Source organism: Salmo salar, chromosome 09 (genome assembly GCF_965601325.2).
Source record: "Salmo salar chromosome 09, fSalSal1, whole genome shotgun sequence".
In the NCBI taxonomy this organism is placed as follows: Eukaryota; Metazoa; Chordata; class Actinopteri; order Salmoniformes; family Salmonidae; genus Salmo; species Salmo salar.
Genome location: NC_138299.1, coordinates 119,217,696 through 119,242,611, shown reverse-complemented (window position 1 = coordinate 119,242,611; position 24,916 = coordinate 119,217,696). Strand labels below are relative to the sequence as shown.

Below are 24,916 nucleotides of genomic sequence, written 5' to 3'. Positions count from 1 at the left end.
TTCACCTTACAAGTAGGGTAGACTATGAATGCTGACAACATAAGGTGTCAGCATTCACACTCATCACTTAGTGAGTTGATCTTACCAGTAGGCTAAAGCGCAATCATTTCAACAAATGCATTATACTGTACAATTGTAAATGCTAAACAGTAATGCATCTGAGGGCGGCAGCGTAGCCTAGTGGTTAGAGCGTTGGACTAGTAACCAAAAGGTTGCAAGTTTTAATCCCTGAGCTGACAAGGTCGTTCTGCCCCTGAACAAGGCAGTTAACACACTGTTCCTAGGCCGTCATTGAAAATAAGAATTTGTTCTTAACTGACTTGCCTAGTTAAATAAAGGTAAAATAAATAAATGCTTCTATAACACCAAACAACTTTAATCAAGTGTTGGACAAGACACTTTGCTTCTTGACTCAGCAAAGCCTCACTAGCAAAGTGTTGTGACTAATGAATGTATGAGAGAGATGAGAACGTTCAAGTAAAGACACAAAACCAATAGATCGACATCAGATACTTTTGTGCATTTTATTTGTATTTCTCAGTTTGATAACTGACCATATATTTGGATGAAAACAACAAAAAAGACAATCTGTTACTCAGAAGAGTACAATCAAGTCTCAATTCAAAAGGTGAGTGGTTGGAGGCATGCCATACAAAAAGATTAAAATCATTAACGATCAATTATTTTTCATATTCACATGGAGCTACACACCGCCTCAGGATTTCATCAATGTTCACTCACTTGTAATTGAAGAAAACTATGTACACAGATGAAGGTCAAATTTAAATCAGATTCTTTTACATCCTATTCATGTGCTATTCAGTGATGGCAACATACTCTTCTCAGAGAGAGATTGAGGGGACGGGGCATGGGGAAAGATAGAAAGAGCACCCAGAGATGGAGTAAAAGCAAGTTAAGGCCATCATAAAGGAGATAATATGTATGCAGAATTACTGAGATACTAAAATGTGGCCAGATGCAATAACTACCAAATCTCAATCTCCGGACTCCAATTCAGCTCTTCCATTTTCCTCTCCCCATCCATCTCTACCTCACTCTCATTCAGTCTCTCTACCACTTCTCTTCCATTCAGCACACTGTCCCTCACTTCTCTCCTTTTCTCAAATCTCTTCACTGGAAGAGTAGCCAGAGGGGATGAGGAGGGTTGTGGGGGGTTAGTGGGTCCAATCGGTATGTTTAGTATCGGTAATATGGACTCCTCGACCGGGAACGGGACCTCCTGGAAACCCGAGAAAAGAGTGAGTGTGAGTCTCAGGTGACACAGTGCTACATTTGGACCCCACAGTAAATTCACTACCCCCATATATAATGCTGTATGTCAAACTGGAAATGACTAGCCAGTTATTACACAAGACATACCTTTCTTTAAAATATTTGGATACTTCCTGGTGTAAACAGTTGCCCTCTAGTATTTGCTGGTATTTGCTAGCTTGTATCATATTTGACTAAACTACCATTGGTCTGCCGAGCACACATGGATGGTCTAAGTGCAGAACTGCTGTAGCGTATTGAGACTGACAGTGTTAAGCCTCATCTGTTTCTGATGTACTGAGACTCCAGGTTCACTGTGTTCCCCACTACCACAGCCGGGCCCACACTCCCCAGGGAGGACCAGGGATGAGAGAGCCTAACATCAGTACTGACAGCTCTCTGTGAGAGTATGCAGGCTTTTGATTCAAACTCTTTGTCCCAATGTGGGTGCGTGTGAGCGAGAGAGAACACATTTGAATACGGGTGTGTGAGGGGGGAGAGAGAGAGAGAGAGAGAAAGGAACAAAGAGTGTGAGTCTGTCGTGTGCCACAAATAGAACACTGGAAACCTTGAGCATTACAGAAATATGCTCAACATTGTGTTAATCACTCTAAACTGAATATGAACTTCAGTGATCATAACTTCCCCATTACAATGTGAGAAAGAGTTGACAGATTGCAGAGGGAGAGTATGATGCGCTATTGAGATAACGTGCGCGAGAGTCAACATCCTTCCTCAACAGTGGAGATTCTTGTGGTTGCTCACATACCTTCTGGATGAGCTGTGGTCACGACCTGAGGGACAGACAGAGGACAGATACACCGATGAAAGAATGACGACCAACATAACAGCGTGCCAGAAAGTTAACAACACGCAGAACTAGTACTGAGCCAATGCCACACACACACATTGACAAAAAAGTTTAATTTGCAAATTCTTACTTTTAACTCTGCATTGTTGGGAGAGGGCTTGTAAGTAAGCAATTCACGGTAAAGTCTACTACACCTTTTGTATTCGGCACGTGTGACAAATACAATTTGATTTGACAACTAATACTGAGCCACTGTGGCAAAACTAGTACTGAGCCACTGTTACAGGCTTATGAGCTGCATCCCAATTCCACAGCCATTTCAAAAAGTGTGCAATTGAACACTTCCCGTCAAGGATTTAACAACGATAACAATTAAGGGGTGACTCACTGAACTCACCATATTTAGATGGGGAGGGCGAGTGGCTTTGTCGTCCGTACTGTCTCTCCCACTCGTCCCTCTCTTTCTCCCGACGCTCACGCTCCCTGGAACACACACACCACCGTTTAACCAGAGTCATACGGCACCACAACGCAGCGTCACACACACAGTCTTACTTCATGCGGATCTTGCGTGCCATGGCTCTGAGCTCTCCCTCACGCTCCTGTAAAGTATACACAGCCATGAGGGCCAATGGCAGACGACAACATGTATCAAAGGACTGTCTTAGGGGGACACTGTTTCTAGAGGAAACGTCACACAATATGCTATAATGGGTGGGTGGGGGGGGGGCTGGCTAGCAGATCACAAACAAATCCACGCACCGCTCGCTTATTTTCCTGCTGAGTGACTTTCGCCTGGGCTGCTTTCTTATCCGCCTTGGCTGTGGGAGAAAAAGAAGAACAGAGGTAGGATGAATATGTATATACAAACACAGCATAAACTAGTTTTAACTGAGACTGACCAAACAGAGTCTGTCTACTCACACTGCCTGTTGAGGGCCTTCTGCATGCGTATCTTCAGCTTCTCCTGCGGGGTCATCCTGGGCTGTAAGACACACGCACGCATCAGCACACACACTCGCAGGGCAGGAGCGCAGGGTGTGTGTGGAACTACGGGGACAGGGGCACGTTTTGGACCACCATTGTCTCATATAGCAGCTGGTAAGGCCACGGTTAGTCATATGGAGGTATACAGTGGGTAAAAAACACGTGAGCCGTTTGTTATGTCCTGTTCTCTGCGGGACTGGAAGAGCCGGCTACGTGAGGGGAGGAGAGGCAAACCTCGTGCTCGTTGCCTGCAGCTGTTGTACACTGTAGCAGGACAGGATCGCATTACATGGAACTGGACTCTAAGTATATATGTCTTATGCATTTGTACGTACGTGTGAATGTTGTGAGGACAGCTAAGGATAAGAGAGTCGAACAGGGAAAGAACAGTCTGGCAAATTTTGGTCACAAGTAGCGTCAGCGGCCCTCCCCTGTACATTCCCTGCTGACACTCCCTGGCCAGGTAGGAATTCAGCTTGAGGATAAACAAGCACACACACACGCACACACTACAGGCTAAAATGGCAACCTACTGAGTTAAATGACCCTTCCTCTATCGCTCTTCTATTCAGTAACTCCGATACATCCCTTTCCCTGTGAATGCCCTGTACTGGAGTGGTTACTAGCCATGTCTAGTGGTGCGTCTCTAAGGGGAAAGCAGCAGGTAACAGTGTGTGCTGTTAGTCCTGGGTGGAGAGGCGTGGTGGTGTATTTCTCCTGCCTGCTCAGACAAGCCCAGGCCCCCTCACCGCTCTGCTGTCCACAACAGCTGCATACACCTGAGAGCTCCGACCTCACTGCATAGCAGGGATGTACTTAACAGCCTAAAAATGGCCTCCTCTCCTGAGTCTCCTTCACTTTAGCTGATCTGAAACGTAACGTAAAAGAATATAGATTATGCCTACCAGTGGATTGCCTTCACCGGTCTAGTTCTTTTACCGTCAGTGCAGATGGCAGAATGCAGACGAGGAGAGGAAGCCACTTAAAGACTATTGGAACGCACCCAGACTCTAGACTACTCTCCCCCCTATTCTCTTATATGGCTTCCTTTACTACTCCTTTGCTTTTACTTACCCAGTCACTCCCTTAAGATCAATGGTGAGGGGAGAGAGGAGACAAGGAAAGGAGACAAGGAAGCCATTTAAGAGCTTCTGAGAATGACATCAGTGCTTTCCCCTCAGTCTTAGGGCGCGAGCTTTAAAAATGGGTTGTCTGTATGTAGAGTGAAAGTCTCCACATCGAGATCGAGGGACACACTCCCTTCTCTGGTCTGACCGTACCACTCTGCATAGCTCAGCAGGTGCCGCAGAATACCGCAACATCCATAATATAGACCGATACATAAGTGACAGAAAGGGTGCTGGGAACACCAGTCCATTCAGGGATAAGGAGAAAGAAGGCTCAGAAAAAAGTCTGTCACAACACTCTGCAATGTAGGCTGTGCCCTTCGGAGGCAGGCTAACCCTGTAACCACACTCTAAACTGAGAAGGGTTTAACTCCACACTACATTCAGGGGGGAGGTAAGGCCACCATTTAAAATGGGAGCTCCACAGAGAGGGGCAGTCAAAAGACATTTCATATGATTTCCATTCTCTGTGTGCACAGTGGCCTTTAGGGGGGGGGGGGGGGATCCCCGGCCTGATGGATAACCAGCTCAGCCTGTCAGGGGTGAGGGAGGCGTAGACTTTTGCAACAAACCCAGCTAGATCAAATTCTTACTGACTTTGGCAGCTCCCGTCTCTTTACCACCCGGAGTATCAGGCCTGGAGGGAGAGAAAGAGAGAGGGGGAGAAAGAGGAAGAAAAGTAGGGCTGAAAATGTCACCATTTCCCATCAGAGAGCTCCTCCATGGGACAGACTAGGGCAAATATTAGCTACTTATTGCTGCTGTTTGTTTTAAATGGCATGTGAGGGGGAGGCTGGGTGTGTGTGTGTGTATATATATATATGAGTATTAATGTGTGTGTGCTTTAGAGGTCTTCGCGGATCTACCTATACCCGATTACCAGACCCAATCCGGGACCCAGAATTCTAAATATCACGGGGTCTGGGTCGGATCTGATTGTGTCACAGGTACGTGTCATTTTAACTGAGTTTGCACATGATGCGTACAGATCCGAACGACGACTGCTGCAGTAGAGAGAGAGAAATGTAATCATTTATGCTGCTGCTCTTGCTTTTCACCAGAGTGGCACGTGCAGCTTGTTGGCCAATCATAAGTCAAAGCGGCAATAGGCTATAGTCATAGAGCCTCCATGTGTGGCAAAAGTGAGGAGATATCTAATCAATGGAAGGTAAAGTAGGCATTTCACTGTTAGGCTACACCTGTTGGTTTACAAAGCATTTGACAAATAACATTTGTAATCATATTGAATGATGAATAACCTAGCTATGGCAGCTATCTACTAGAACGCAAGTCGGCTTGGTCGGTTGCAGTCCCTCCCTCCGGTCGGTCTCTCCCTCCCTCCCTCCCTCCCTCCGGTCTCTCCCTCCCTCCCTCCCTCCCTCCGGTCTCTCCCTCCCTCGGCTTGGTCGGTTGCAGTCCCTCCCTCCCTCCCTCCCTCCCTCGGCTTGGTCGGTTGCAGTCCCTCCCTCCGGTCGGTCTCTCCCTCCCTCCGGTCTCTCCCTCCCTCCCTCCCTCCGGTCTCTCCCTCCCTCCCTCCCTCCCTCCGGTCTCTCCCTCCCTCCCTCCCTCGGCTTGGTCGGTTGCAGTCCCTCCCTCCCTCCCTCCCTCCCTCCCTCCCTCGGCTTGGTCGGTTGCAGTCCCTCCCTCCCTCGGCTTGGTCGGTTGCAGTCCCTCCCTCCCTCCCTCGGCTTGGTCGGTTGCAGTCCCTCCCTCCCTCCGGTCCCTCCCTCCCTCCGGTCTCTCCCTCCCGTCTCTCCCTCCCTCCCTCCCTCCCTCCGGTCTCTCCCTCCCTCCCTCCCTCGGCTTGGTCGGTTGCAGTCCCTCCCTCCCTCCCTCCCTCCCTCCCTCCCTCGGCTTGGTCGGTTGCAGTCCCTCCCTCCCTCGGCTTGGTCGGTTGCAGTCCCTCCCTCCCTCCCTCGGCTTGGTCGGTTGCAGTCCCTCCCTCCCTCCGGTCCCTCCCTCCCTCCCTCCCTCCCTCCGGTCTCTCCCTCCCTCCCTCCCTCCGGTCTCTCCCTCCCTCGGCTTGGTCGGTTGCAGTCCCTCCCTCCCTCCCTCGGCTTGGTCGGTTGCAGTCCCTCCCTCCGGTCGGTCTCTCCCTCCCTCCCTCCGGTCTCTCCCGTCTCTCCCTCCCTCCCGTCTCTCCCTCCCTCCCGTCTCTCCCTCCCTCCCTCCCTCGGCTTGGTCGGTTGCAGTCCCTCCCTCCCTCCCTCGGCTTGGTCGGTTGCAGTCCCTCCCTCCCTCCCTCCCTCCCTCCCTCGGCTTGGTCGGTTGCAGTCCCTCCCTCCCTCCCTCCCTCGGCTTGGTCGGTTGCAGTCCCTCCCTCCGGTCGGTCTCTCCCTCCCTCCCTCCGGTCTCTCCCGTCTCTCCCTCCCTCCCGTCTCTCCCTCCCTCCCGTCTCTCCCTCCCTCCCGTCTCTCCCTCCCTCCCTCGGCTTGGTCGGTTGCAGTCCCTCCCTCCCTCCCTCGGCTTGGTCGGTTGCAGTCCCTCCCTCCCGTCTCTCCCTCCCTCCCTCGGCTTGGTCGGTTGCAGTCCCTCCCTCCCTCCCTCCCTCGGCTTGGTCGGTTGCAGTCCCTCCCTCCCTCCCTCGGCTTGGTCGGTTGCAGTCCCTCCCTCCCTCCGGTCTCTCCCTCCCTCCCTCCGGTCTCTCCCTCCCTCCCTCCGGTCTCTCCCTCCGGTCTCTCCCTCCCTCCCTCCCTCCGGTCTCTCGGTCTCACCCTCCCTCCCTCCCTCCCGTCTCACCCTCCCTCCCTCCCGTCTCTCCCTCCCGTCCCTCCCTCCCTCGGCTTGGTCGGTTGCAGTCCCTCCCTCCCTCCCTCGGCTTGGTCGGTTGCAGTCCCTCCCTCCCTCCCTCGGCTTGGTCGGTTGCAGTCCCTCCCTCCCTCCCTCGGCTTGGTCGGTTGCAGTCCCTCCCTCCCTCCCTCGGCTTGGTCGGTTGCAGTCCCTCCCTCCCTCCCTCGGCTTGGTCGGTTGCAGTCCCTCCCTCCCTCCCTCGGCTTGGTCGGTTGCAGTCCCTCCCTCCCTCCCTCGGCTTGGTCGGTTGCAGTCCCTCCCTCCCTCCCTCGGCTTGGTCGGTTGCAGTCCCTCCCTCCCTCCCTCGGCTTGGTCGGTTGCAGTCCCTCCCTCCCTCCCTCGGCTTGGTCGGTTGCAGTCCCTCCCTCCCTCCCTCGGCTTGGTCGGTTGCAGTCCCTCCCTCCCTCCCTCGGCTTGGTCGGTTGCAGTCCCTCCCTCCCTCCCTCGGCTTGGTCGGTTGCAGTCCCTCCCTCCCTCCCTCCCTCCCTCCCTCGGCTTGGTCGGTTGCAGTCCCTCCCTCCCTCCCTCCCTCGGCTTGGTCGGTTGCAGTCCCTCCCTCCCTCGGCTTGGTCGGTTGCAGTCCCTCCCTCCCTCCCTCGGCTTGGTCGGTTGCCGTCTCATCTTTCACTCCCTCCTCCCTGTGTCACTCGCTCACACACTCAGAGTACACGCACAGCACGGCCCCTGCTACAGCGGCACCCCACTCTCCCCCTTGCTTATCAGCTTTTCTGCTGATTCCCTAAGCCGGACCGGTTCTGGATCCGACCAGGTCTATATGGAACGAGTCTAGTTGTTCTTGGGTACTTTTAGAACAGGTCTTTATATTTTGAAATTGTATTTATGCATATTGGGTTTGGGTGGGAAAGCCCCAGGTTTATTTCGGAACGGGTCCAACTTTTTTGAACCCGTGAAAGATCTCCAGTGTGTTTATGCATGTAGGTGTCAGTGGACTCACTTTCTCAGCTTGTCACAGAGTGCAGTGGCAGAGGGCGGGCCTCCTCTGTGTGAGGGGGAAGGGGTACAGCTGGGCTGGGGGGATTGGGAGGGGCTAGGACTGCTGCTGCTGACCCCCCTCTGATGGCCTCCTGAAGTCCGCCCCCCACCCCCCTGCCTGGTACGGTCCCCCTGCCGAGAGTTAGAGCGGGACCTGGAAGTCGAGCAGACAGATGTGATCAGCACAACATCAAAAAGCTCACCGGTTCATGTAAGTGGTAGGATTTTTAAAATACATTACGTTCAGGATTTACTTAGGTTAGGAAAGTCGTATTGAGGGGCCTCCCAAGAGGCGCAGCTGTCTAAAGCAATGCATCACAGCGCTAGAGGCGTCACTACAAAACCCGGGTTCGATCCCAGGCTGTGTCGCAGCCGGCCGTGACCGGGAGACCCCCGTACGGAAGTTGCAGCGATGGGACAAAACTGTAACTACCAATTGGATATCACAAAATTGGGGAGAAAAAGGGGTCCAAAAAATAGAAATAAATATGGTTGTCTAGGCTGCCTTACCGTGTGCGTCTGCGTGCTGTGAAGCGACGTCCCACGTCCCTGTCTCGCTCCCTGTCCCTCTCCCGGTCTCCATCTCGGTCATTGGAGCGGGACTGTGTCCGGTCGTATCTCCTCCGTGACCCCCCTCTTCCTCCTCCGTTGGCTCCTCTACCCCGGGACCGCGAGTCGGAGCGCCGCCTCGACCGGGAGCGGGAATGCCGTCTGTCCCTCCCTCCTCCACGGCGTCTGTCGCGGCGTGAGTGAGAGGAGGAACGAGAGGAGGAGCGATGAGTGGAAGAGTGGGTGGAAGAGGAAGGGCTGGAGGAAGAGCGCCGTCTGCTGAACAGAGACACACACTGACGTATTAGCAACGACCCACAGGCTGCTCTAATCCTAATGTCTGCTTGGACTCATTTTTATTTCAGGTTTTGATCTACATTGGACTGATAGTGCTGCACGTTTTTTGTAAAATCATGTAACCACACAGGTAGACCAGAGCTTAGGACTTAAGCAATTCTGCTTCTTTGTGAACCATACTGAGCATTGACACATGGCGTACATGCCATATATGTTTTCCCTTACCCCTTACCTCATGGTGCCTTTAAAAGTGGTACTAAGTTGTCTAGGGCAGCTTTTAATGTGAAGAAGTACACAATCTAATTGATTTACCATGAAGAACAACATGCAGAACTTGCTGTTTGGGATGCACAAACTAACATGCATCTTTAAAATGTCACTACTAGGATTATAAACTGTTCAGGTCAAACTTACTAACCTAAATCTGAGCTCCACTTCACCTACCAAAATCTCTAAAGCCCAAATCTTTACAGCTGTAGTCAAATGGACAGCAACATGACTGACAGGAGTAAACAACCAATGGAAAGCAGAAGGGGAAAGCTACCGACCGGGAGCCCCTGCTATGACCTGCGGGGTGGTGCAGCGAGTTGGCGGGGGTGTGGACAGGGGGTGGAGCTTGAGTTGCAGCGGCAGCCTCCTCATCACTGCCTCCGAAGCTGGTGATGAAGGTGATCTTCTCTGGGCCCGGGGAATGAGAGTGGGACCGCGACTCCGAACTGGACTCCGACTGGGGCCTGAGGGAGAGAGGAAGGAGGTCAAATAAATTAAAAAATAAAAATAGGGCTGCTTATATTTGTCCTGTTTCACACATGTACAAGCGTGTGGTGTGAAATTGAGCCCACTCTCAGAGAGTGGGCTCAAGGCCAGAGATCAGCCATTATTGACGGCGACGCTGGACTAAATATGAGGTAAAGGAAAATTCCACTCACAAACTGTTTTGGTATTTGTTTCACTAGTCCACTGTTGATACAGTCCCAAAATGGCTTGCATGCAAGCAATCACGTTTTCAAGATATAGAACTTTCAAAATACAGTAAGTGTCACAATATGATGCATTTCGCATCATGTGCAAGGGCAGACACTCCTACCTAGCCGGCTCGGGGATTCGAACTAGCTCTAACCACTAAGTGACCTATCGCGCTGCCCGGGAAGGGAGAATCATCAGTGTTCTCTACTGATTAAAAGGGTGACCTCAAACCTCACTAGCAAGCAGTGCATCTTGAGTTGTTAGCACTGACAAAAGGATGACTGTGCCATTACTTTCCTAGTCAAAACATACTATTAGATGGACTTTTAAAGTGAAAACCTTGAACAGAAAGTTAAATGGTTGGTCTCCCGCTCACCGTTTGTAGGGATCGTAGGTTGGGCTGTCTCTCCTGGCATAGCTGGAGATCATAAACAGAGAAAGGGTTTAAAGAGGTGTGACAATGTGTCTCGTACCATGTGTGTGCTACACATTGGTAGTGGATGAGGTGAGTTACCCCATAATCGGGGAAAAAATAATAATAATAAATAAATAAAAATCAGGGTTGGTTGTCCATTCCAAGTAAATTCAGAAAGTAAACCAAATTCAAACGACAAAAGCAATGAACAGAATTGGAATTTCTGTGTACTTCCTGAATTGAACCCAACCATGGTATAAACTTCTGTTTACCTGGGTGGGCTGATCTGTCTGCCCTTCAGTCTCTTCTCTCTGAACTCCCTCCTCTGTCTGCGAGAGCGACGGCCCTGAGGGTCACACAAACAGTCAGTGACATCATCAGGGGAAAGGCCTAGCAACAATCATTGACATAACAGCAACACACACACACACCGATTCTTTCTTACCGAGTACATGGCCTTCTCTGCCTCCAGAGCCTTGGCATGTTTAATGGCCTCCAGCTCATCCTTGTCTTTCCTCAGCATCCTGTCAAACAGTCAGCCAGTTAACACAGTGTATATAACAGCAGACTTTTACTCTTTAACCTTTGTTAAAATACGCTACGAAAGGAACTGGTCATTTACTAGAAGCATTAAATAAAAAAATTACATAAAATGCAACATGAAGCAACGTATTTCTTTATGACAGGCATTTGCAGCAATAATGTAATGTCCACAAATACAATTGTAGCGAAACGCATAGTCTATAATGGGCGCAGGTAAACTGACCTGACAAAATCTCCCTCTGCCATTCCATATGGAGTGGCCATCTTGTTCAGATCCAACTCCTGCTCCGTGTTGAGCTCGTCAACGTCCACCTCCACGTCTGAAACACACACACACGACAAAATGATTTAAGAAAATAATGCATACTCACATCCATGACCATTTTCTGGGCTTGTTCAAAATTGCAGTCAACATGATGCATTACGGGTAAAATGTGACCGACTGCTCTACAAATAATAATTGATTTTATTTTTGATGCAACGTAATTTCTAGATCAGTCAGTCGGCTGCAATGTCAAACAAGCCCAATGTCCATTCAACCCAACCACTCATACTTACAGTTTGTGGGTGAGAAGGTACGAGAACTCACCAATGTCTGGAATACCCTCGTCGTCCTCTGATTCGCTGTTGTCAGAGTCCTCCTCCTCCCCTTTCTCTTCTTCCTCCCCAGGCTTCGTAACAGTACTGTCCTCGTACGTGTAGCCAATGGTGGCCTTCTCCTTGGCAAGCCTAAATAAAAAAGCTAGGGGCTTACTCATAATCAATACAAATAATCTAAATACGAGTATACTTCTATAAGCCATAAATAGAGAATGAAGAGATCGTGAAAAGATGGGACAGGACTAACTTTTTCTTCTCGTCCTCATTTGGCCTCTGCAGGCCACCATAGAGCTCGTCCATTTGGATCTGGTACAAACACTGCTCCTCAGAGACTGCAGAGGGACAGCAGGAGGTTAGAGAACACTGAGAAACACAATATACCCAATGGGAGGGAAGCACAAGAGACATGGCATTACCAACACCGGCGGATACTCACTGCTGGCAAAGTCATTCTGCACTAGGCCTCTGTAACGCTCATAGTTGCACTTCCTCTCCTCCGACTCCTGTTCTGGGGTGCTGCAACCCAAACGGAACACTTCAATATGTTTGACGAAAAACGGTGTTGGTCCCACATAACACATTTGACCTTTCATATCACATTTCATCAAACAACCGTAACAAATCAACCTGTGTGTGTGTTCGATTATAATCAATTTCAGTGAGGACATGTTACTAGGGTGGCGTAATAAGGTAGGAAGTCTGAAGGAGAGACCTCAGTCACACTTACGCTGTGTTGAGGAGCGGAGGGGTGTAGGTGAGTATGAAGTCCAGGTGTGCCCTCACATCAAACCTGTCAATCATGTTGTTGGCGTCTCCCTGCCAGGGCATCCTGCAACAGAGAACATAACATCACGATTAGTATTCTCAGGCGGTGTGAGTGTGTGATGTGCAGAAAGAGTATTTGTGTGACAGTATTATATCATGCGTATGTAAGAGTAAGACATGGTGGCATGTATGCACATGCATGTCTTGTGTGTGTTGTACTCATGCGTGTTTCCTCACATGTTGATGGGGCTTTCTGCGGCGAGCGCCACGGCCGAGTCCAGATGGATCTTATAGGCCCGGCCGTGAACCTGAAGGAACTGAGCCGGGTCCTTTTTCTGTAGAGGAGAGGAAAGGGTGAAAGGAAGGACAGGGGAGGAGACCAGATCCAGTAAAAATCACCAACTCTGGTCCACTCTGGCTTTAGTTCCAGACCAGCACTAAAACACCAGATTATATGAAGTTGTGCAGATCAGGATGATTAGTGTAATGAGCTATGCAAAGAAAAGCAAAAACAAAACAGCGCGCCTGGGCGACTTACGATCTTCTCGTAGTACTCTCGCCGGCGCTCGCCGCGGCGTTTGTAGTCCACCATCATGCCGCGCAGCTTGCGCTCATGTTTGCGGGCCTCCTGCCACATGACGGCTCCGCTGGGTGTGGGGGCGCGGCGGGGCACGGTGGCTGTGAGGAGACAGGACAGAACCAATACCATATTACACTGAATAAAAATATAAAATGCAGCAATAAAGACTTCACAGAGTTAAAGTTTATATAAGGAAATCCATCAATTTAAATAAATTCATTAGGCCCCATCTATGGATTTAACATGACTGGGAATACAGATGCATCTGTCGGTCACAGATACCTTAAAAAAAAGGTAGGGGGTGTGGATCAGATAACCAATCAGCATCTGGTGTGACCACCATTTGCCTCAGGCAAGGTGACGCATCTCCTTCGCATAATTGATCAGGCTGTTGATTGTGGCCTGTGGAATGTTGTTCCACTCCTCTTCACTGGTTGACATGTCTGGTGAGTATCCAGGCCATGGAAGAACAGACATTTTCAGCTTCCAGGAATTATGTACAGATCCTTGCGACATGGGGCCGTGCATTATCATACTGAAACATGAGGTGATGTCGGCAGATGAATGGCACGACAACGGGCCTCAGGATTTCGTCACGATATCTCTGTGCATTGAAACGTACATTGTCCCTAGCTTGTGTATGCCATGCCATAACCAGACCATGTTGGGGCACTGTTCACAACGCTCACCCACGCTATATACACAGTCTGCCTGGTACTGTTGAAACCACGACTCATCTGTGAAGAACACACTTTCCCAGCATGCAAGTGGCCATCGAAGGTTAGCATTTTCCCACTGAAGTCGGTTAAGACGCCAAACTGCAGTCAGCTCAAGACTCTGATGAGGACAACGAGCACGTAGATGAGCTTCCCTGAGGCGGTTTCTGACAGCTTGTGCTTAAATTCTTTGGTTGTGCAAACCCACAGTTTCATGCGCCTGTGCTTAGGTCTATCCAACACTGGTCTGACTGATCGGATTCCACGCTTCAAGATTGCGTCAATCACGTGAAATGGAATATGTTCCGGGTAGCCTCAGATAATAACATTGACGTATACGCTGACTCGGTAAGGGAGTTTATAAGTGTATAGGAGATATTGTACCCACTGACTATTAAAACCATCCCTAACCAGAAACCGTGGATTGATGGCAGCATTCACGCTAAACTGAAAGCACGTACCACCGCATTTAATCATGGCAAGGCGACTGGAAATATGGCCGAATACAAACAGTGTAGTAATTCCCTCCGTAAGGCAATCAAACAAGCAAAGTCAGTATAGAGACAAAGTGGAGTCGCAATTCAACAGCTCAAACGCAAGACGTATGTCGCAGGGTCTACAGACAATCGCGGATTACAAAAAGAAAACCAGCTCTGTCGCTGACATCGACGTCTTGCTTCCAGACAAATTAAACAACTTTGCGCGCTTTGAGGACAATACAGTGCAATCGACATGGCTTGATAGCAAAGACTGTGGGCTCTCCTTCTCCGTGGCCGATGTGAGTAAAACATTTAAACGTGTTAACCCTCGCAAGGCTGCCGGCCCAGACGACATCCCTAGCCGCGTCCTTGGAGCATAGGCAGACCAGCTGGCTGGTGTGTTTACGGACATAATCAATCCCTATCCCAGCCTGCTGTTCCCACATGCTTCAAGATGGCCACCATTGTTCCTGTTCCCTAGAAAGCTAAGGTAACTGAGCTAAATGACTATCGCCCCGTAGCACTCACTTCTATCATCATGAAGTGCGTAGAGAGACTAGTCAAGGATCATATCGCCTCCACCCTACCTGTCACCCTAGATCCACTTCAATTTGCTTAATAGGTCCACAGACGATGCAGTCACCATCACACTGCCCTATTCCATCTGGACAAGAGGAATACCCATGTAAGAATGCTGTTCATTGACTACAGCTCAGCATTTAACACCATAGTACCCTGCAAACTCACCATTAAGCTTGAGACACTGGGTCTCGACCCTGCACTGTGCAACTGGGTCCTGGACTTCCTGATGGGCCGCACCCAGGTGGTGAAGGTAGGAAACATCTCCACTCCTCTGATCCTCAACACTGGGGCCCCACAAGGGTGAGTTCTCAGCCCCCTCCTGTACTCCCTGTTCACCCGTGACTGCATGGCCATGCACGCCTCCAACTCAACCCTCAAGTTTGCAGACGACACTACAGTAGTGGGCTTGATCACCAACAACGACGAGACAGCCTACAGGGAGGAGGTGAGGGACCTCGGAGTGTGGTGTCAGGAAAGTAACATCAATGTCAGCAAAACAAAAGAGATGATCGTGGACTTCAGGAAAAAGCAAAGGGAGCACCTCCCTATCCTCAGATGGGACAGCAGTGGAGAAGGTGGAAAGTTTTATGTTCCTCGGTGTACAGATCACCGACAAACTGAAATGGTCCATGCACACAGACAGCAACAATGCCTCTTCAAACTCAGATTTTTCCTTGACACCGAAAACCCTCACTAACTTTCACAGGTGCACAAGAGCATCCTGTCACCGCCTGGTACGGCAACTGCACCGCCCACAACCGCAAAGGCTCTCCAGAGGGTGGTGCGGTCTACACATCACCGGGGGCAAACTACCTGCCCTCCAGGACACCTACAACACCCAATGTCACAGGAAGGCAAAAAAGATTAAGGACAATAACCATCCGAGCCACTGCCTGTTCACCCCGCTTCCATCCAGAAGGCGAAGTCAGTACAGGTGCATCAAAGCTGGGACAGAGAGAGATTGAAAAACAGCTTCGATCTCAAGGCCATCAGACTGTTAAAAAGCTATCACTAACACAATCATGCCTACATACAGACTTGAAATCACAGACCACTTTAATAAATGGAACACTGGTCACTTTAATAATGCCACTAAGAATGTTTACATATCTCGCATTACTCATCTCATATTACTCATCTCATACGTACAGTTGAAGTCGGAAGTTTACATACACCTTAGCCAAATACATTTAAACTCAGTTTTTCACAATTCCTGACATTTAATCCTAGTAAAAATTCCCTGTCTTAGGTCAGTTAGGATCACCACTTTATTTTAAGAATGTGAAATGTCAGAATAATAGTGGAGAGAATTATTTATTTCAGATTTTATTTCTTTCATCACATTCCCAGTGGGTCAGAAATGTACACACACCCAATTAGTATTTGGTAGCATTGCCTTTAAATTGTTTAACTTGGGTCAAACGTTTTGGGTAACGTTTTGGGTAGTCAAGCAAAGAGGCAGAGTTTGACGGTAGGCCTTGAAATACATTCACAGGTTCACCTCCAATTGACTCAAATAATGTCAATTAGCCTATCAGAAGCTTCTAAAGCCATGACACCATTTTCTGGAATTGTCCAAGCTGTTTAAAGGCACAGTCAACTTAGTGTATGTAAACTTCTGACCTAAATTGTGAATTGTGATACAGTGAATTATAAGTGAAATAATCTATCTGTAAACAATTGTTGGAAAAATTACTTGTGTCCTGCACAAAGTAGATGTCCTAACCGACTTGCCAAAACTATAGTTTGTTAACAAGACATTTGTGGAGTGGTTGAAAAACGAGTTTTAATGAATCCAACCTAAGTGTATGTAAATTTCCGACTTCAACTGTATATAATGTATCCTTCCCTATCTATTCTTTACTCTGTCACTGTTCATCCATATATTTTATACTTATAAATTCTCAACCCATTCCTTTACTAAATTGTGTGTATTAGGTTTTGTTGTGGAATTGTTAGATATTACCTGTTAGATACTGCTGCACTGTCAGATCTAGAAGCATAAGCACTCGCAATAACATCTGCTAAGCAATAAAATTTGATATTGGCCATTTTAATTTATAGGATTTATAATCTTCAATAAATATAGTACCCGACATCTGATTTGGACCATAATTCTTCCTAAAAATGAGTAAGACACCAGGAATCCAATAAAATGTATCAAAAGCCACCCATAGATCACCCCACCGCAACAACCAATATACAGTATCAGTTCTCCATGTCTGACAAGTAGTATGGAGCTGCTGCTAGGAGTAATGCTTCTCCATACTATGTAATGTATTCCCTGCGAATCGGGTGATGGCTAATTTCTCTGAACGGAAAAAAATATCAGTCATTTGCATTATTCACCATAAATGTGAGAAAGTTCCATGTTTTGCCCACTAGATGCCACTGTTCCACTACTTTCATCCATTTTGTGTTTCCCAAAAGCATCATAACACTAAGATCATGTTAATTACATCAAAACGAAATGAACGAAAGACTATCTTAGTGCTGCGATGCTTTTGTAAAACCCAGACCATGGATCACAACATTTTATTTTAAACATTGGATAGAACACCAATAGCTTTTGCTCATGATGAAAATAAATTGTGCGGTCATCCTCACAGTTCAAGCCAGTCATCCATGAAAGCAATTCAGTTTGTCCTTCTCTTAAGCTTAATTTGAGTCCAGGAAACAGCCCCTGGGTTTTTTCCCATTAAAGAAAGGAATGGATTAGTTAGACAATTCCAGGCGAACAAGCAAACCATAAGCATACAGCAATTCTAATGGTTTCAATGTTATCTAATGGTATTCAATGGGAAAAATCCGAAACACACACTGTAAAGTGTTTTGTAATGGTATTAGGTTGGGTTTAATGGTACTAAAACACATATTAGTAATACTTGTATTGAAAAACATGACTACAAAGCAATGGTTTATAATTTTATTATTTTATTAGTGTTGTCACAACATTTTAGTCACTAGCCCATTTCTCCATCAAAATTCATTTCTCAATTTTTTATAATTTTATTACATTCCTCATGTCTTAATTGTAGGAAGAAGTTTGGTCATAATTGGATTTTGGGTACTATATTTGTTGAATATTTTCCGAATCCTATAAATTTAAAATTGGCAATTTATGTTCAATCAATTAGCTTCATTTCTCAGAGATGAAGTTAGATTACAACAAAATGTCTCAGGAATGCTAATTTTACCTGTTCCAAACCACAGAAACAATTTCTGAAAAATTTGAGATGGTGAGTGTCATGGTTTGCTGAAAAATGACATGGAATGACCCATGGTCCACACACACACAGTTGTGAAGAGGGCACGACAACGCCTTTTCCCCATCAGGAGGCTGAATAGATTTGTCATGGGCCCACAGATCCTCAAAAAGTTATACAGCTGCACCATTGAGAGCATCTTGACTGCCCGCATGACTGCTTGGTATGGAAACTGCTTGGCATCTGACTGCAAGGGGCTACAGAGGGTAGTATATACGGCCAAGTACATCACTGGGGCCAAGCTCCCTACCATTCAGGACCTCTATACCAGGCGGTGTCAGAGGAAGGCCCTAGAAATGTACAATGACTCCAGCCACCCAAGTCGTAGACGGTTCTCTCTGATACCGCACATATCTACCTTAATCAGGGGTGCATGCTCAGTTCCCTCCTGTACTCCCTGTTCACTCATGACTGCATGGCCAGGCACGGCCCCAACACCATCATTAAGTTTGCCGATGACACAACAATGGTAGGCCTGATCAACAGCGACGAGACAGCCTATAGGGAGATCAGAAACCTGGCCGTGTGGTGCCAGGACAACAACCTCTCCCTCAACGTAATCAAGACAAAGGAGAGGATTGTGGACTACAGGTAAAGGAGGACCGAGCACGCCCCCATTCTCATCGATGGGGCTGTAGTGGAGCAGGTTGAGAGCTTCAAGTTCCTTGGTGTCCACATCACCAACAAACTAACATGGTCCAAGCACACCAAGACAGTCGTGAAGAGGGCACAACAAAACCTACTACCCCTCAGGAGAATGAAAAGATTTGGCATGGGTCCTCAGATCCTCAAAAAGATCTACAGCTGCACTATTGAGAGCATCCTAACTGGTTGCATCACTGCCTGGTATGTCAACTGCTCCGTAACAGAGGTTAGTGCGTACAGCCCAGTACATCACTGGGGCCAAGCTTCTTGCCATCCAGGACCTCTATACCATGCGGTGTCAGAGGAAAGCCCTAAAAATTGTCAAAGACTCCAGCCACCCCAGTCATAGACTGTTCCCTCTGCTACCGCAAGTCTAGGTCCAAGAGGCTTCAAAACAGCTTCTACCCCCAAGCCATAAGACTCCTGAACATCTAATCAAATGGCTACCCAGACTACTATCATTGCCCGCCACCCTCCTTTACACTGCTGCTACTCTCTACTATTAATTATGCATAAGTAATTTGATTAACTCTACCTACATGTATATATTACCTCAATTACATCGACTAACCGGTACCCCCTGTATATAGCCTCGCTATTGTTATTTTACTGCTGCTCTTTAATTAGTTGTTACTTTAATTTCTTTCTTTTTTTAAAAGTATTTTTCTTAAAACTGCATTGTTGGTTAAGGGCTTGTAAGTAAGCATTTCACTGTAAGGTCTACACCTGTTGTATTCGGCGCATGTGACAAATAAAATGTGATCACCTCGTACACTTCCACATCGACTCGGTACGTGTACATAGCCACGTTATCGTTACTCATTGTGCATTTATCCCTCCTGTTATTATTTCTCTAAATTGTTGGTAAGTAAGCATTTCACTGTTATGCTACACCTATTCTTTACGAAGTATGTGACATTTACAATTTGATTTGAGCCCTGACCCTACAGGGCACCGTGGCGCAACCAAAACAACATGGTAAACACCGTGTTCGTCACTAAAGGTACAAGGGTAGCACGCTAGATAGTTAACATTACCTAGGTATATTAGTAAAGCAAGATTTGTTTTGGAGACTTAAAACACCATGTCTGCAGAAAATAGGTTTTAGTTTCCTGAATTTGCCACAAACTGCTAGCTACTAAACGCAATGACTTCTGGCCCACTAACGTGTTAGCTAGCCAGCCATTCAGCTAATGTTAGCTAGCAATGGGGGGCCTCCATGTGTGGTTGGAATAATGCACACGAAAGATTGTGTATGAATACAATACATGCAATCATTCATTTAGTTGATTTTAGGCACGTATCGGTATACCTGTTTTTGTAGTTCTCCAACACACACTTGAATTATTTCTCCAGATTGTTCGGTTGAGCGATACCAGCCGAAGTCGTCACGGTTACACCTCCTTTCAGACCGGAAGCTCACTCTGAGTTTTCTATGGTATATTGACGATCACACAATTTAATGTGCATCCCGCCACCTACTGTTCAGGGTGGAAACAGGATTCCCCAAAAACTGGACAAACGACAAAAAAACGACAAAAAATGTATAAATAAAACCACAACGATTTAAAAAAAACAGATCTGATCCCTACACAGGCTCAAAGGGAACCTGGGATGGAGGGTCTTCCGGAGCCAGTACACCTTGCATGTCTTCAGATGTAAAATCCTTAAGTCCCAAGGATGGCCGCAACCATAGTAATGTCCAGTTTCTTACACTTCTTTGAGACTCGTGCCTTACAGTGTATAGCTGTGGCAATGAACGCAACAAAATCCACCTTTTTCTTCAGCAGCGTCACTTGTTTTCTTAATTGTTTTAATCACCTCCGCATAGGAGATTAGTTTGAGCGCCCTATCGTTTGACACCTCAATCTCCTTCACCCTTATAGGGCACTCCAGGAACTCAGGATCATGATCCCCACCACAATTGCAACACCGTTGCCCTTCTACACACCATTCTTCAGTATACTCTGTCCGTCTGTTGAAACATGGACATATCCTTTACAATTCTTACACTGTAGTGGTTTGGGGACGGAAGCTCTTACAGCATATCTTACACAACCAACCACATGCGTTGGTATTTGCTCTTTATGAAAAAACAACAGGATGACAGGCTTTCTTCTTTTTCTCTATTCACACCGGGCACCAACCACCCCAGGAATTCTCTTCAGGTATTCAACCTGAACATCCGTCGTCACTCCTGAGATGACTCCTTTGACGGGTGCTCTACTCCAAAGTTCAAAACACAAACCTTCTGTTCTTTTGAAGCCAACTGCAATCTTCCTCTGTTCTTCAGAAATCCAATTAATCAAAATAACCATCCGAGCCACTCCTGGTCACTCTGAGACTCCACTTTTCTAAGCGCATACTTCACAATTTTTGACACCTCAAACGGGTCTCCCACATATGCATGCTTACTCAACAAACGCATCCCAACAAGAAGCGATTCATTATCATTCGTACATGTATCCTCCACTCCAATTTTAGACAATTTCCTTTTTGTTCCAGTTTTTGATACTACTGTTGTCCATTCAGAACATTCATCTTCACCACCTTTACTCGGCTCGCTGCTTGATTCGAACTCAGCATCCATCTCCGCCATCTGCTCCGTTGTCGGAATCACCTTCTGCTAACCCCATCTCCTCACTCTGAGTTAGCGGGATGTTGTCAAAATGGTGTGTAGGTTATTTTTCTTCTTCTTTGGTATGTCATGACTGTTCACGAGAATCCAAATAGGTCAGATCAGGTTTGCAGTGAATAACTTCAATCATAGCCCCTCTCACCCGAATAGGGGGATGGAAATAACTAGTGGGGATTAACAACTCACATCCTGTTGTAAATCAAGGTCGAAGATCCAGGCTCTCCCTCTCCAAATTCACCAAAGGAATGTGCTTTGTCTCAGCAGACCTTTTTCCTGCTGAAACTCGAACACTTTCAAAAGCAACTACTGGAACAGTATTTCTAACATAGAACGTGGGGAATGGTCAGAGGCGAACTGTAGAACACTAATGTAATTTTATTTGTTATTTTGTGATGTCATTAAAAATATTATAAAGGAAATACTGTAATTTGGAAAGTATACCCACAACACTGTCATGACGTTGGCCTGTTGGTGAGGTTTAGGACCCCCATAAATACCTTTCCCTCTTTCCTCTCTCTCTATTCTACAGAGTGACTCTTGGTAAGCCCTTTGTTACCATAGAGAGAGAGTCTGGTGACATCAAAAGGTGGGGAACGGAATCATATTTTGGTAATCCAACCAGTTGAAAATATCCATTGGTACTTAAAGAATATGATTGTCAGATCAGTTGCCGTCTGAGATGTTATTACTGATAATAGGATGACATAAACTGTATCAGCGTGAGCTCAAAGTATGGCAACTTGGTATGAACTTTGAACTCTTATTCACTAAAGAAGTGATACCTCCTAGCCGTTGAATTAGCAGCTGCAGATGTAAACATGGGCTAGGAAAGGACGGACAAAGTATCTGTTCTACCACACGACGACGGTACTACAACGTAACCGTTCTACCAGACATTCTTCAGAGGACAAGAGATCTCTGCTGGGCAACCTGGCCTTCCACCTATGAACAACCTATCGAAGCGCAGCATTTTCCTTTTCCAAATGAACGGTTATGTAGAATGTATAAGATTCTGTATTTACGATAGCATAGCTGTATTGCAGTCCGATAGAGACACAATCCCTTTGTTCCTCAGTCTTTCCTCGCTTTCATTCAAACCCATCCCCCTTTCTTTGTGTAACCAGCCGTCATATTGGTTCCGTCCGCTAGGGACGTCTTCCTGTATGACATAATTAGTAATCAATGTATGATCCATACTGTGTATATGTAATTCTTTGTGATTAGTTAGGTATTTAGTAAATAAATAATTAAACCAAATTTTGTATTGCTGATTCAACTTGTTAGCCAGGGTTCGTGAAGATAACCAAGAATTCTACAATGTTCAGATGAGACTGAATAAGGTGACGATTAATAACTGACTGCTATTGATGTAAAAGATTACCAGGTCTTTAAGAAATTATTCAGAAGATAACAGCTCTATAAACATTATTTCGTGGTGCCCTGACTTTCTAGTTAATTACATTTACATGATTAGTTTAATCAGGTAATATTAATTACAGAGAAATTATTTTATAAAATAGCATGTCATATCACTTAATCCGGCATAGTAAAGACACGACAATATATATGAAGGTTTCATACTATGCATTGTGCATGTAATTTGAAACATGATGAAAGGGTTTTTGCTAAGAGAGGGATGTGATTTGAGAAGCTATAAGAGATGTGTTTTACATAACTTTGCACTGGGAGTAGTCACTGCCCCGAAGTGAGGTCAGAGAGCATGTCAGCCTGCCGGAACCGCCCCTTGCTAGCAAAAGGTATAAATGAAGGATTAAGAAACAAACACATTGGACCAGAAAAGCATGAAGTGGCAGTTTGTTATGGATGAGACCAAGGTGCAGCGTGGTAGGCGAACATTTTTTCCTTTATTAAAATGAACACTGTCAAAACAACAAAATACAAAAAAACGAACGTAAAGTTCGGCAGGCTACACAGTACCTAACAAAAACAAGATCCCACAAAAACCCAGTGGGAAAAGGCTGCCTAAATATGATCCCCACTCAGAGACAACGAAAGACAGCTGCCTCTGATTGGGAACCATATCAGGCCAACATAGAAATCCATAAGGTAGAATGCTCATCCAAATCACACCCTCACCTAACCAAATAGAGAAATAAAAAGGCTCTCTACAGTCAGGGCGTGACAGTACCCCCCCCTTCCCCCCCCCCCAAAGGTGAGGACTCCGGCCGCAAAACCTGACTCAATAGGGGAGGGTCCGGGTGGGCATCTAGCCTCGGTGGCGGCTCCGGTGCGGGACGTAGACCCCGCTCTGCTCGCGGATTCGCCATCTTTGGTGGCAACTCTATTTCGTGGGTCGTCGCCGAAAGCTCCGGACCATGGATCGTCGCCGGAGGCGATAAACTCACCTCCCGGACAAACGCTGGTACGGCTGATTAGCTGTCCAAAGTAAAGTATCTTCAAAAGTGAATTTAAGTAGGACCATCCTGTTACTCTGCTCAAACCATCGTATTACGCTACTCTCTCATCCCCCCCACTGGGGAACCATCGATACGGCTCGCTAGCCTACCTTCAAAAAAGCATCTTCAAGAGCAAATTGAAGGAAAATCACTCCTGTAGTTCTGTTCAGGACTACGTGACAAGTTACCGGGTACCGGACAACTACAAAGAAGGACAACAGTAGAAGACTTGTTGGAACCATTTCAGACAATCAGAGCCTTACAAGCATGCCACGAAAAGGCCCAACACCCTTTCCAAGGCTGTCCTGTTCACAGAGAGATCCCCGGCGAACCCAGACATTTCACGTAAATACATTCATAATTTCTTACTCAAAGCGGGAGGTGGTTTGTGTGCAAAGAATATGGTAACTGTAGGTGAAAGTAGTTTCTGAATGTGGCAATGTTAAGGGTCTCTGTCCCTCTCTTTCCCTCTCCATCTCTTCTTTAACAAGCATCCATGTTGTTGTCTTTCTGCTAGGGACCTGTTTTCAGCATATTAAGTCCAGTCAATAACCGGTGCAGAGTGTGTATGTTTATCCTGTGTTCCCATTTAATTAGCTAGTAAATAAATAATTAAACCAATTTGTGTAGTACTGAATCATAAGTAAGGCTTGGGCTTTTGCAGATGCAAGGAGGTTACGACTGTTCAGAATGATGATATGATACGAGGTTATGATTAATACGTTGACTGTTTATAGATGTGATTGGTAAAGACCATTTAGAGTTTCATTCGGGAGATGGTAACTCTTTAAAGAACCGCTCTTGTGGTGCCCCAGATCCTAACGAGTTCATTGTTACATTATTAATTTAATCGGGTAACAATTAAACATAGTTAATTACAGTGTCCAGATGCACATTTCCAAGTGCTCTGATTGGTTGGGAATAGCAGCGCTATGATGGGTGAGTGACAACTAAGTTAAACTGCGCAGCCAAACTAAGAGAACTGTGAGGAGAAGTTAGATAGAGAGGAGGGAGCAGGAAGGCTTTTTTTACAGCTGTCCCAATATTTCTTATGGAAATTTTGACATCCATTGTCACGTCCTGACCATAGTGTGCTCTTATTTTCTATGGTAGAGTAGGTCAGGGCATGACTGGGGGGTTTATTCTAGTTTATTTTTCTATGTTGTTTGGTTCTAGTTTCTGTTTTTCTATGTTGGGTTTTTTGGATGATCCCCAATTAGAGGCAGCTGGTCATCGTTGTCTCTAATTGGAGATCATATTTAAGTGGTTGTTTTTCCCACCTTTGTTTTGTGGGAGATTATTTTGAGTTAGTACATGTTGCACCTCTTCGTCACGTTTTGTTGTTTTGTTTATTGTTTGTCTTGCTAAGTTTCACATTCAAATAAAGATGTGGAACGATATTCACGCTGCGCCTTGGTCCGTTCCTACACACAGACATGTCAGAATCTCCCACCACCAGAGGACCAAGCATCGTGGTC

The 24,916-nt window shown here is 46.7% G+C and overlaps 1 protein-coding gene across 9 annotated transcripts; it reads right to left on the bottom strand.

The window, feature by feature from the left end:
- Positions 1-499: 499 nt before the first annotated feature.
- On the bottom strand, positions 500-19,914 carry LOC106612486 (CLK4-associating serine/arginine rich protein). Of its 9 annotated transcripts, none has more exons than XR_001330306.3 (21): positions 19,696-19,912; positions 12,654-12,793; positions 12,353-12,450; positions 12,078-12,179; positions 11,787-11,866; positions 11,598-11,682; positions 11,340-11,479; positions 10,974-11,070; positions 10,653-10,731; positions 10,480-10,553; positions 10,169-10,210; positions 9,375-9,560; positions 8,491-8,808; positions 7,943-8,134; positions 4,791-4,834; positions 3,008-3,068; positions 2,846-2,904; positions 2,639-2,685; positions 2,481-2,566; positions 2,042-2,066; positions 500-1,240 (listed from the first exon to the last, which is right to left on the bottom strand). XR_001330306.3 is itself a non-coding variant. In XM_082956158.1 (21 exons), the coding sequence occupies exons 2-21, from the start codon at positions 12,750-12,752 to the stop codon at positions 1,198-1,200; spliced, it is 1,962 nt and encodes a 653-aa protein (XP_082812284.1). In that variant the 5' UTR covers positions 12,753-12,793; positions 19,696-19,914; the 3' UTR covers positions 500-1,197. The 9 variants fall into 9 exon arrangements, 4 of the variants coding, with proteins under 4 accessions (XP_082812284.1, XP_082812285.1, XP_014069140.3 ...); XM_082956158.1 differs by having other exon boundaries at positions 2,472-2,566; positions 4,795-4,834; positions 19,696-19,914; XM_082956159.1 differs by having other exon boundaries at positions 2,472-2,566; positions 4,795-4,834; positions 8,491-8,805; positions 19,696-19,901.
- Positions 19,915-24,916: the final 5,002 nt, after the last annotated feature.